This window comes from Bacillus rossius, chromosome 3 (genome assembly GCF_032445375.1).
Source record: "Bacillus rossius redtenbacheri isolate Brsri chromosome 3, Brsri_v3, whole genome shotgun sequence".
NCBI classification, from domain to species: Eukaryota; Metazoa; Arthropoda; class Insecta; order Phasmatodea; family Bacillidae; genus Bacillus; species Bacillus rossius.
This window is the reverse complement of record NC_086332.1, coordinates 2,353,100-2,366,931: the sequence shown is the minus strand read 5'-3', so window position 1 is coordinate 2,366,931 and position 13,832 is coordinate 2,353,100. Positions and strand designations below refer to the sequence as shown.

The window sequence follows — 13,832 nt, the reverse complement described above, 5'->3', positions numbered from 1 at the left end:
AGAGTACATAAGAATGACATTTAACTCAATTAAGGGCATCAAAATGACCTAACTAGCGCTCACATGTAACCAAATAAAAATAAATGTAAGTGGAAGGTTGCCGTCCATTTACAATCTTCTCAGATACTTTAATAGAGCTTTATATTCCTCAAGCATTTAGATTTTAGATGAATTTATGCCTTTGAAATGTATCGTGAGTTCGGAAGTTATTAACAATATCTACATTCGCAGCAAATCTAATCAACATTTTGAATTCATTTGGAAAATTGGTGTTTGAGAAGGGGAGCTAAGTTCTATCTCTTGTTTTTGTATGTACATGTCTGTATTGATGAGACAGAGGATGTGTTTCCGCAGAGCTTCGTGGCAATAGGAGATATTACGTCGCTAATGCGCAACCCCTCGAGCGATATTGCCACTACCTCTAGTGCCTGGCGTTGGGGCGGGGGAAGGGGGAGGCTAGCAGAGTATTTCATTGTCTGGATGTTGGGGACACTGTAGTGTTTCTTCTAATGACCAACCCCTATTAAATTACTTGACCCGGGAGACAATTACTGCGCCATCCTTCCTCTTCCTCGTTGCCTTCTCATTATCCCAGTCTCCCTTACCTCCTTCCGTCCTTCCTCTTTGCCTCGTTCTTGCGCATGCGCGGGGCATAGTTCCCAGACCAGACGCCAGGTGGTGCTGGAAGTTTACCCCGCCCCTCCTCCCCCCCCCCCTTGCGCCTTACCCACAGTCCTGGCCTCTTCGGCGACTAGTAATTGATTCCGCGCGGCAATATTGGCCAAGTTCTTCCGCCAACTGAATCTCGGAACGGAAGATCGTGTTTTTGCGCTGCGGGGATCGCAGCTGTTGAGAAAACCGTTAGTCGCAGAATTAATCATCCCAAGACATTTTATGTGACGCTGCCGTGAACGAAAACAAAGTGGAACTTTGCAATTGTGTTAGTCTAATTGCTCTTACGAATTCTGTGACATTGATTTATGAAAGCCTTTCAACATTCCTGAAGAAAACCATGAATACACTTACATAAATTATGCTGTAAGCAACTTTTATGCAATGATTATTAAAAAAATTCTTTGATGAACTTGAATGAAAAATAAAACCTTTATTCCATTCTAGGGTTTAAAGAACCATTCATTCTCACACAAATATATTCTTCCTGTGCGGGGTTCCACCAGCTAAAACCCATCATTGGGGTGAATGAAGAGATTGTCACGCAGACCATGTCCGCGTACACGGAGCGTGTCTCTGCGCCTGCGCAGTGAAGACGCCTCCCGCACGCAGCGCTCCGAAGGTCGGAGCCGCTCGGGCAGCTTCGGCTAGACTCGGGTCCGCAGTGCCTCTAGATCTGCCATCGTTACCGGCTGAGGCTCTGGGAGTGTATACACCCCATGTGGAGGTCTGCCAGTCGCCGCCACGGTGAGCCCTGAGTGAGAGACGAGCAGCCAACCTTTGATGTGGACTTTGACAGTGTGTCGGTGTACACATGCTTACAACACCATTAAATAAGGACTTAGTCTGTTAATGACTTCTGGACTTGTGTTTATTACGACGCCCTACTGCTGCAGTCGTACGCTGATAAACTGCGTGCAGTCTCGTCTGAACGAGTCGTCGATGTTGAGGAGAGCCTTGGCTGCCACTAACTGAGGCGTGCCTCGAAGCGGCAGCGCGAGCCCGCGAGACGGACAACTGGAGGACTGCTGGCTGTCCACTCGGCGAGTCCAGACTAGGAGACATCCGCGCCGGCCTGGCGTGGCCGCACATCGTCCTCGCATCACGAGGTCATAGCTGCGTAGCCCGTGCAAACCGACTTCAACTGTGATAGCCACCCACCCCCCGGTGTATTAAGGCCAATGTGCTCGTAATTTAAGACTATTATTTATGCTAGTTATTTTGTTCACAGACTCCTGTAGGCTGAGCCGGCTTGTACGAGAGGTGTTAAGATTATCGAAGCTCGGCGTTTTTAAATATTATAATCTCATCACAGTGTGTGAATTATAAAGCCATTATTTTCAATTAATAATTTTTTGAGTTGCACTTAGTTTCAGCATACTTACTCTGCCAGCCCCTTTTCTCTCTTGTTACTCTGGCCGGTTTTCACTATTCAGGACAAAGGATACAAGATTTTCTCATCGACTACTCTCATTAAGAATTAAATAAATTGGACAAACATCTTTGCTTGTATTAGCACAAAGTTAAAAGTCACTACGTGGCGGACCTTGCTTTGGGCTAGCGGGTTTTCTCAAGTACTCCCGTCAGACCCTGAATGTCTGACCCCACCTCATACTTGCTTCGGGCTGTGCGTCGGCTCCTCAGATGTCATCCATGCCGACCCTGCCTCGAGCGGCTCGCGAGTGTCTCCTGGTTGGAGCTACATCGCGCGGGTTCCTCCTCCTGTGCGGCTAGGGCAGGTCTGTGCTGGGTCCTCGTCCAGACACAGACACTGCGTCAGCGTCCTGCAGTGGCGCTGCCATACACCATACACCATACACCAGGTCTTCCGTGAGGGAGACAACCAGCCAGTCCCTGGTACTAGCTCAGCATTCTCTCGCTTTAATGAACGCTCCACCAAGGTTAATTTAAGTACACGTCGTTTTCATCCATTCAGAAAAATTAAAGTTTTTTGTTGATGAGATGTTTATTTGTGAGTAGAGCGTGGTATACACAGTCCAGCAGCAGACTGGTAGCAGAGCGTGTTTCACTGGCTGGATGTGGTCAGGTAGTAGAGCATGGTACACAGGCCGGCAGCAGACTGGTAGCAGAGCGTGTTCCACTGGCTGGATGTGGTCAGGTAGTAGAGAATGGTACACAGGCCGGCAGCAGACTGGTAGCAGAGCGTGTTCCACTGGCTGGATGTGGTCAGGTAGTAGAGTGTGGTACACATGCCAGCAGCAGACTGGTAGCAGAGCGTGTTCCACTGGCTGGATGTAGTCAAGTAATAGAGCATGGTACACAGTCCGGCAGCAGACTGGTAGCAGAGCGTGTTCCACTGGCTGGATGTGGTCAGGTAATAGAGCGTGGTACACAGGCCAGCAGCAGACTGGTAGCAGAGCGTGTTCCACTGGCTGGATGTGGTCAGGTAGTAGAGCGTGGTACACAGGCCAGCAGCAGACTGGTAGCAGAGCGTGTTCCACTGGCTGGATGTGGTCAGGTAGTAGAGCGTGGTACACAGGCCAGCAGCAGACTGGTAGCAGAGCGTGTTCCACTGGCTGGATGTGGTCAGGTAGCAGACCATGGTACACAGGCTGGCTGCAGACTGGTAGCGGAGAGTGGTCCACAGCCTGGAGGTGGTCAGGTGGCAGAGCGTGGTCCACAGGCTGGCAGCAGACTGGTAGCAGAGCGTGTTCCACTGGCTGGATGGGGTCAGGTAATAGAGCGTGGTACACAGGCCAGCAGCAGACTGGTAGCAGAGCGTGTTCCACTGGCTGGATGTGGTCAGGTAGTAGAGCGTGGTACACAGGCCAGCAGCAGACTGGTAGCAGAGCGTGTTCCACTGGCTGGATGTGGTCAGGTAGTAGAGCGTGGTACACAGGCCAGCAGCAGACTGGTAGCAGAGCGTGTTCCACTGGCTGGATGTGGTCAGGTAGTAGAGCGTGGTACACAGGCGAGCAGCAGACTGGTAGCAGAGCGTGTTCCACTGGCTGGATGTGGTCAGGTAGCAGACCATGGTACACAGGCTGGCTGCAGACTGGTAGCGGAGAGTGGTCCACAGCCTGGAGGTGGTCAGGTGGCAGAGCGTGGTCCACAGGCTGGCAGCAGACTGGTAGCAGAGCGTGTTCCACTGGCTGGATGTGGTCAGGTAATAGAGCGTGGTATACAGGCCAGCAGCAGACTGGTAGCAGAGTGTGTTCCACTGGCTGGATGTGGTCAGGTAGTAGAGCGTGGTACATAGGCCAGCAGCAGACTGGTAGCAGAGCGTGTTCCACTGGCTGGATGTGGTCAGGTAGCAGACCATGGTACACAGGCTGGCTGCAGACTGGTAGCGGAGAGTGGTCCACAGCCTGGAGGTGGTCAGGTGGCAGAGCGTGGTCCACAGGCTGGCAGCAAACTGGTAGCAGAGCGTGTTCCACTGGCTGGATGTGGTCAGGTAATAGAGCGTGGTACACAGGCCAGCAGCAGACTGGTAGCGGAGAGTGGTCCACGGCCTGGAGGTGGTCAGGTGGCAGAGCGTGGTCCACAGGCTGGCAGCAGACTGGTAGCAGAGCGTGTTCCACTGGCTGGATGTGGTCAGGTAATAGAGCGTGGTACACAGGCCAGCAGCAGACTGGTAGCAGAGCGTGTTTCACTGGCTGGATGTGGTCAGGTAGCAGACCATGGTACACAGGCCAGCAGCAGACTGGTATCAGAGCGTGTTCCACTGGCTGGATGTGGTCAGGTAGCAGACCATGGTACACAGGCTGGCTGCAGACTGGTAGCGGAGAGTGGTCCACAGCCTGGAGGTGGTCAGGTGGCAGAGCGTGGTCCACAGGCTGGCAGCAGACTGGTAGCAGAGCGTGTTCCACTGGCTGGATTTGGTCAGGTAATAGAGCGTGGTACACAGGCCAGCAGCAGACTGGTAGCAGAGCGTGTTCCACTGGCTGGATGTGGTCAGGTAGTAGAGCGTGGTACACAGGCCAGCAGCAGACTGGTAGCAGAGCGTGTTCCACTGGCTGGATGTGGTCAGGTAGCAGACCATGGTACACAGGCTGGCTGCAGACTGGTAGCGGAGAGTGGTCCACAGCCTGGAGGTGGTCAGGTGGCAGAGCGTGGTCCACAGGCTGGCAGCAGACTGGTAGCAGAGCGTGTTCCACTGGCTGGATGTGGTCAGGTAATAGAGCATGGTACACAGGCCAGCAGCAGACTGGTAGCAGAGCGTGTTCCACTGGCTGGATGTGGTCAGGTAGTAGAGCGTGGTACACAGGCCAGCAGCAGACTGGTAGCAGAGCGTGTTCCACTGGCTGGATGTGGTCAGGTAGCAGACCATGGTACACAGGCTGGCTGCAGACTGGTAGCGGAGAGTGGTCCACAGCCTGGAGGTGGTCAGGTGGCAGAGCGTGGTCCACAAGCCAGAGGCAGGCAGCTAGCAGAGCATGTTACACAGGCCAGAGGCAGACTGGTAGCAGAGCATGGTACACAGGCCGGCGGCGGTGCAGCTGTCTGCATGGCGGGTCCTGTCGCACCGAGGGTGGGTCCTGCCAGTGTCCTGCCGGCTACTCGGGCCACCGCTGCGAGCGAGTGTCCTGCGAGCCTAGCTGTCTGCATGGCGGGACCTGCGAGCATCCTGGCATCTGCCTCTGTCCGCCGCAGTACTCTGGCCCGCGCTGCGAGCTCCGTGAGTGCCAGCTGCCTGCATGCTCTGGTCACTGGTGTGTAGTGACATCATAGTGTTCTCACCTCATGTAGAGTAACATCTGTGATCATTGTTCTTGGAAGAACCTTATTACATGTAAAAGCAAATACCAACTTTTAAGAATGAAGCCGAGTTTTAATTTGTGAATATCACTGCGACATCAGCGAAATTTGTGAAACAGTTTATAAAACATTTCATTTTTTAAACTATTTAATCTAACAAAATTTTCAAATTGAAATGGTGCAGTTACATTTTTTCAAATTAATTGGTTCTACTTCTCAATTTCTATTTGCTCAGATCTAGGACGAACTACCTGCCACACAAACTGCTGCTGACTTTGAGAGAACTTCAGCTAGCATCTCCGGGATCTGACACTTCTTTTGTGCATACATAGTTGTTGTGCTGCATAGCAGTTTCATTAAATGTGAATCAATACAGAACTGGCAGATAGATGCACAGGTTTGCAATTTATGCAAGTTCTCGTGGTCTGCACATATTGTACACATGATTTAAAAAGTGAGTTCATCAAGGGGAGAAAATACAACGCAAGACAAGAATATTGGTGAGATAGCTCTATATTTTTAAGGAACTAATTCAACATTATCCTGGATGAATTGATCGTGACGATGAATAAAATACTAGTCCATTATTAATGCAGTTCCTAGCTCAATTTAATTTCTGAATGTTGATATTAATTTTTTTGAACTTACTTGTGGTTAACATTTTTACAGTATAATTATTTGTATGTCTGTAATGAGAAAAGAACTTTTAATATCACATAAATGCTACATCATAAAGAAACTGACATAAACAATATGAACATTTATTTCACAACAACAGTGTACATTATAGGATCTACCTTTTTTTTAATCTCCTAGTTATTTGTTAGTTCGTGTGTTCCAAGTGTTATAAACTGTTCTTAAAGACTTGGCCTGCCACGTACAGTAAAGCTCGACTTGTAAGTGCGAGTCCCATAGCATGTGGCTGATTCTACGTTAAGAGGTATTTTCGGCGGCTACGATAATGAGTCATGCGTTATTCGAAAATGTACTAAAAATAGTATTAAATTCTTATAATACACAGTCTTTTTCAGTGACAGTGAATTTCATTACCTAAATTTACTTACTAATGTCATAATCGCACTTAAACTTTAAAAATGTCTCTCCTCTGATCTGTCCATTTTATGTTTTGACAGTTAATCAGTACGTTTAAGTAGATTATTAAATATTTCATAAACTTACAAATAAGAATTATAATCGAACCAGTGAAATAACTTAACATTTTCTTTTTCATAAAAAAATATTCACGACAAATTTATTCCCGCATATTTTTTATATCTCCTTTCCTGACTTTTTGTAATCCTAAAAATACTGCGTTTGTGAACTTGATCGTTGCGCGCTTAGATCTGGCCGCCGTGTGTTTGACTTGGAGTTAGCGAAGAGCGCTGCGCGAGCCATCGTGGCTTCTGATTGGCGGTCACTCCTTCACATCACTCGCTAGTTGTGGCTGCTTCCGAGTGCTAACCCCTGGCAAGTATTATTAATACTTATTTGTCTATTTGTATATTTACTGTAATTTCTGCGTGGATTATTATGCGTCCTTGTTATTTATTTACTATAAATACAATTAAAATAATAATAAGTGTGATTTAAAGATGGTAAGAAATTATAAATAATAGTGTTTATTCCTGAAAAAAAGTAGTCCCAGTATTTAATAAATTAACACTAAAATACCTCCTCTGTTCATATTGTATCATGTAGGCCTTGTCTCTTCCATGTGCAAGGAACACCAAGAAAATGTAATAATTTATTGGCCATATTACAGATATGAACAAAGTAATTCATACATTAAAAAATACTATTATAAGATTAAAATGTGAAAATTTTTGTCATGACGCCGACTATAACACAAGATCATCTCTTAACATCTCTTTCCAAAGCCCGATTTCTGCCATTAAAGCTGACCATGTTTCGATGAGCTCTGTTGCCATATTTACGTCATAGAGCACAAAAGTATTATACACAACTGTATAACGTAATTAAAATTTAAAAATATATATTTAGAACAGTGTATGTTGCAAAGAAAATTTCGGAATGAGGGTTTTGAAAATATATTTTCTTGTCTAACATCAAAGGTTCTCTTTCGTTTACAACTGTCAGGCTGTACATTATTCCTACAATTCTAATAATTTCTTCTCGCGTTAATGTAATTTATACTTTACACAAAAGTTTTCTTCTATAAGTCAAACATTTAATGTTTACGAACTTAAAATGTGAAATCCTAAACTAACACAATTTTCTATTTTGAATTCATTGTCTTTCGCTTTTTTTTTTTTTTTTTTTTGCGTTTTTATTTTCAAACTTTGTGTGTTGGTTAAATTAAATCTGCCGCTTACTCCACGTCATATTCTTTTTGTCGAACAAAAGATTAGACTATGTGCCACTATATACTTTAAAAATAAGATATAGATATTCTATGGTATCTCACATATCCCGAGCAAAGATCGAAATAAATATTCTCGTATGCTGTGCTACGATCACGCGGCATTCGCCTTGTCGCTTACGTCCAGGAGCCCTGCACACACGACGGCTGCGCGGGTGGCCGTCTCCAGAAGCGGCAGGCGCCACCACAAGTATCTACACCTTGCATGTACGTGAAACGTGAGTGCGTGGTATCCACGAAGGTAAAGCGGCTCTGAGACCCATGAAGGGGGCTAGCTGGGTGATGTTCTGTGAAACATTGCTAGGTACTCTAAGCCGAGTGTTGTAGCAGAGTTCATGGCGAGAAAATGGCTTTCTACACACTGGATGCTAGACTTCTGCCAGTGAGGTCACGTCTGCGTGGCGCCGGTGAGACCATTGTGGAACTACAGAGCACAGCGGTGGCCTGGGTGATGCCCGTGGAGTGCGTGCAGTACCGCCTGTCAGCGCTTGGAGCATGTGTTGTGAAGGTGGGACACACGTGCTGTTAGCAGCCTGGACATCTGAGCCGTGCTCTCAGCCAATGGAGAGGCGCCTAGGAGCGCGCTTATCGAAGGCTTGCTTTCCGAGCTTATGGTCCTTGTTTTACCATTTCCTGTCTCACATTATGTACGTTCCTAGTAATTCCCAAAAACATATTTGTGTGTATGTATGTTCGTGCATATACAGAGAAAGAGGCATACAGCAAGCTAGAAAAATGTTTCTCCATTAAAGACACTCGGGTAAGAATTGACGAAGTTCAAAAACCCAAATACCAATATTCCAAGTCCAAACAACTCGCTCTTCTGTGCTCGTTCTGCGCCACAGGGAAGCAGCTGTGGAGTATTGCTAACAAATCTACGGACCACTTCATGCATGCATGGATTGCCAGGACAGGTTTCGGCAGCATGCGGGGTTTTACCTTGAACGGAAGTTTGTTTCACATCTTCTGAGACTCTTTATAAAATCAAAGCCCTGCAGTCACAAGAAGAGCCGAGTAGACCAGACTTGTCTTCCCAGCAGAGGAGAGCGAGCAGCGACTGGTAACTGTGGCATTTTCCCACACACCTACAGGCGCTGTTTCACATCTGTGTCCACTGGTGTGTCCACCAGTAGCAGCAAGTAGCGAACCAGCCCCTGAGCGCGTGATGCCTCACCGACCCCGGCGACCCACTGCCGCTAACTGCTGGGCCCTGCCAGTGCAGCGCCACCTGGCAGAGACTACCACTATACTGCATTCAGGAGAGGGTGTCACATTTTGTATAAAACATAATATAAATGTCGCACTTGGGTAAGCCATTTATGTATATTGTCGTTATTAACATTTTAAGAAATACAATTTAATGTGGTACTATTGAGGCCATGGACCCTTCTTCTTTGTGTAGCAAACAACACGCATCATGGACCAAAATCTGTAACTATATAAATTTACCTCACATAGAGAAGACATTCCAGTTGGTGGCCAAGACATCACACGTTGGTCGCCATGTCGTCACAAGTGGTGGAAGTGGTGGAATGAAGGGTTGTCTGCGCGCTGTAACCGCCGGGCTGCGCCAGGGAGCCGAGGAGCAGTGGGGGTTGTTGCAGCGGCGTGCGGGGGCGGCTGCCTGCACGGCGGCTCGTGCGTGGCCCCCGGGCTGTGCGCGTGCGGGGGCGGCCACGAGGGGCGGCGCTGTGAGGCCTCCAGGTGCGCTATGCCCTGCCAGCACGGCGGCCGCTGCGCCGGGCCCGGACTCTGCTCGTGTCCCTCGGGCTGGGCCGGCCCCGACTGCAGCGCGCGTGAGTCCTCCTGCTATTCCTCCTTCACACCCACATTTCACTTGCTATTCACTGTATTACCAAACACAATTGGTTGTCTGTGAAGTCGGTTTACGGACGATAGTTTAACGTGACAACGTCATAACAAAACATTGATGAAATGATTGCATACTTTTATTAATAAAATTGAATCATTTTTATTTTTATAATAAAAGAATAAATACTTGAGTTTATACTAGTAATCAGATTTTTAAAATGCAAGAATAATTAACCTTTATTGCCGAAATTGTTGTTGTAATAAGCAATGAAAACCACATTAACTTTTCACATCACTTTATAAACAGTCGAGTGGAAGAGAGATAGATCGGCGCAAGCGTACAATGAGCGTGAAGCTAGGTGGAAGTGGGAGATCGATGTAACTTCAACAGGTTAAGTGGGAACCAATGGTGTACCATTCCAGTATGATACAACAGCAGTTGTAAAAATGTTGTTATATTAGAAAAAAAATGAAAGTAGAAAAAAATATATTTTATTCATTAAACAAAAATGATAATGTATTAAGGTACAAATAGATATAACAAATGTGCAAACAACACCCATTAATCGTTATGGTTTTTACAAACATGAGTAATAAACAGATGCTTGAAAAGAGAGCATCATGAACAATTTGCGCAATGAAATATGCGCCTGACGTAACACGTATTTAAGTACTGCGCATAAGGAAAATTCTCTTAATTAATGTACATTTAAAAGACCTTAGCAGGCAGACAAAAATCATATAAAAGTCTCACGCAGAGCAAATTCGTTATCAAGCAATTAAGTATAAATATTAAGGCTTTAAATTATGCATTAAGTTTACACGCAACATAAGTTTTCATGGCAAATTTAAATGGGAATCGCGAACCCCAGCTAAAAGACAAAAATATTACGACAGGGAGGAAGCCCAATGCGCAAAACAAATAATCAAGCAAACACCCATGTAAATTAAGGTCGGTGGTAAATGGAGCATCCAACAAAATTAGGTACAAGACCCATCTAGACCACTCTATCAAGAGCAGAAGGCTCGTAAGAAAGAAGTTAAACTTGAGCAAACAGACCATTAATGCCCGCGGAAATTACAAGGCAGAGATCCATAGTGGATTTAGAGCGAAGCTTCTAACATAACTAATCAACCATGAGCATAAGTAGCGCGGCCTCCTCCCAGCGGACTGCCTACGAGCGAGAGTGACTGAAGACAGTGCCGGCCTAAGCAAACTCGCGGCCTTATATACAGGCGAACAGTCTTTCGAGAACAATAGAGAAAGGCGGCGGAGGGGAAGGTTCGAGAAACGAGGAGAAGGGAAGACGGGAAGCCTCGGGAAAGGAGGGGAAGTGCGGAGGGGAAGGCTGGGGCAAGGTGGAGAAGGGGAAAGGATGGAGGGGAAGGGAGCGCTCTGCTATCCCGGGAGGCGGGAACTGCTGCAAGCGTAACGGGACACAGCGTTACGGGACAATGTGCGTAACGGGACCCTTTTTCGTGCGTGCAACCGGCGTTCATCGATTTATTAGACGTTGTCACGTCAAAAAATATACATTCTCCTTTAGTGAATATCACATTTACTTGGCTTCTGGGTGTAGGTCGTGTCAGGTATTTATCTCGCGACGTTTCGGCAGTCACTGCAGCTGCCATCTTCAGGTAGACTAATTCAGGCCTGACTTAGTCTACCTGAAGATGGTAGCTGCAGTGACTGCCGAAACGTCGCGAGATAAATACCTGACATGGCCTACACCCAGAAGCTAAGAAAATGCAGACAATGGCCATGAAATCCTGGCGATCTTTAGTAGCTAATTCCTTCTTATTCTAGTTTTATTTTTATGACTACTCGGGGTAACGTTTATTATTTAAAATAAATATTAATATCACTCATTGAAATTTTTCGATTATAAATAATGTAATAATAAAATATACAAGTACTAACGATTAATGCGGAACTATTCTAACATAAAAGATAGGCCAAATTACATAATTGAGAAAGTTGAAAATTCAAATGAACGATTATAAAACGTGTTCTTACCTTAAATGTTGTGTATTCGATTGTTTTGCACCTGCTGTGAGGAAGAGCGAGAGGGCGGGTGTCTACCGGGTGCACCACCGCGCTGCGACTGGGGCGGTGTGTTGCAGCCGTGTGTGAGCCGCCCTGCAGACACGGGGGCCAGTGCGAGGGACCGCAGCTGTGCCGCTGCCCCAGGGGAACCAGCGGCGCCTACTGCCAGACCTGTGAGTGCCCTGTCGCCATCTGCCCGCGTCGGGAAGCCTGAGATGTCCATCAAGCTCTGTCCCTGCCCGAACACGCCCGAATATTCACCTTCGGCCAACCTCGGGTTCATTTATATCTATTTATATTTCTCTGCTTTTTTTAATGTAGCTATACTAACCTAACTAACCGCCCATAGTGTTTTAATGTAGCTAACCTAACCGACCACTTTTAATATTTTTGAATTCAATTTTCCTGCTCAAAAATAAAACAAATCCCGAGGTTGGCCGAAGGTGCATATTCGGGCGTGTTCGGGCAGGGACAGAGCTTGATGTACATGTTAGGCTTCTCGCCCGCGTCTTACCGCGATCACTGTCGCCATCTGCACAACAACGTAGCGAGCAAGTCATTTTACTGTCATACCGCTGTGTAGCGTTGCCGCAACTGTGAGTGGCACACGGGTATACATTTAAGAACACTATCCGGGAAATCTCGCGAACTTTCTGGCATTCAAGCAGGACTCCAGCCTCCCATGCCCACTGAGACCATTGTCATTTGTACTTCGTGGTTCGGTTTTGTTGCGTAAGTATTTTTTGTTTTGTAATGGGCGATACGAGGGACAGGGTGTGTTAAATAATTTTAATGTAGTCGTGGATTTAACAGGAGCTGTACACTTGTTTACAAACAATCATGTCCAGCCGCCCGTACAAAAATTAAACTAAATCAACCAACATTAATCCTGGCGCACAGGTTCGATTCCACAGCGAATTTTAACAAATAACATCACTTCAGTCTGTGGCACTCAGAATACAAGCTTCACGCCACAGTTACATTTAGTTAAATTAACATGAAGCATTGTTTTTTAATAATTCCACATGGTTTTACTCCGAGTTTTTCTTTGGTAACCCGGCGCTCTTAGGCGCAAGCCCCTTCCCGTCCCGGGGCACCCACGGCCGTGGATACGGAACACGCCGTATACGCAACAGGAGGGGAGTTAGAGATCCAGCTATGTCCAGAAGCCGGGGCTACTCATCCCAGCATAGTCACCGCATTCACCCCCCAGCAGCGGTGCCCCCGTGGAGGCAGAGGATTGCCACTTGGTGCGGAGAGGCTATGTATTCGCATCCTTGCACCCTTTCCGCAAACCTGTTGGATCATGTCTCGGAGACTAGAGCCGGCAACAGTTCCTACATCTCAGGGGACAATCACCTTACTCGCGGGGTCCGGTCCACTCCCGCATTGTTTCACAGAGAATCTTGGTGGAACTATATTTTGTGTGGTTTTTGCTGATGTCTGTGAGACAGCCCCTACCATCCAGTGAAACTCAAACGCCAGACTTGATGTAAGCTTTTGGACATACGCCATTGCTAAGCACATGTATGTCTGTAGAAGAAAACTAAAAAATACCCAAAAGACAAAACACAATTCAAGCAAAAAATTGCTGTTGTGAACAGGATATAAACACCACATAATATTCCATAACAGGAATATGGTCAAGAAACAAAGAAAAAGAAAGTCCATTTTCCCTTGTTTTTCTTTGTTTGTTGACCATATTCCTGTTATGGAATATTATGTGGTGTTTATATCCTGTTCACAACAACAATTTTTTGCTTGAATTGTGTTTTTGTCTTTGGAGTATTTTTTAGTTTTCTTCTACAGACATACGTGTGCTTAGCAATGGCGTATGTCCAAAAGCTTACATCAAGTCATGCACTCCCATTGCACAAATCTTTCAAAGATAATATCAAACGCCAGAGTTAGTGAATACGACGCCCGGCCAGCGATAGCGCCAATCCCCGGGGGTGCTGGAGCATCTCGGGCACCTGGAGTCTGTCCTTCCTCCTGGAGTCTGTCCTTCCTCCTGGAGTCTGTCCTTCCTCCTGGAGTCTGTCCTTCCTCCTGGAGTCTGTCCTTCCTCCTGGAGCTGAGCTTCCAGTTCAGGCCGTCACGTGGTCGTCCAGCCGAGGCCTTCCCCAGTGACTCGCGACGACAGCCCGAGTGACGCAACGACTTCTCTCGACTGCGGCGTCCAGGAACTATGTCGAGTCACAT

General features: G+C 46.8%; 1 protein-coding gene across 1 annotated transcript; it reads left to right on the top strand.

The window, feature by feature from the left end:
- The first annotated feature begins 4,961 nt into the window (after nucleotides 1–4,961).
- LOC134529998 (wnt inhibitory factor 1-like) lies at nucleotides 4,962–11,844 on the top strand. Its single transcript, XM_063364524.1, has 4 exons — nucleotides 4,962–4,987; nucleotides 5,133–5,311; nucleotides 9,376–9,567; nucleotides 11,708–11,844. Exons 1-4 carry the CDS (start codon nucleotides 4,962–4,964, stop codon nucleotides 11,842–11,844), a joined length of 534 nt encoding a protein of 177 aa, XP_063220594.1.
- The last annotated feature ends 1,988 nt before the right edge of the window (nucleotides 11,845–13,832 follow it).

Bases quoted from the DNA above. Each gene is read 5' to 3' on its own strand.
- LOC134529998 (XM_063364524.1), top strand. From the start codon at position 4,962: ATGGTACACAGGCTGGCTGCAGACTG. The intron at 4,988-5,132 runs GTAGCGGAGAGT...GCGGCGGTGCAG, and splicing joins CACAGGCTGGCTGCAGACTG to CTGTCTGCATGGCGGGTCCT. The intron at 5,312-9,375 runs GTGAGTGCCAGC...GGGTTGTTGCAG, and splicing joins TGGCCCGCGCTGCGAGCTCC to CGGCGTGCGGGGGCGGCTGC.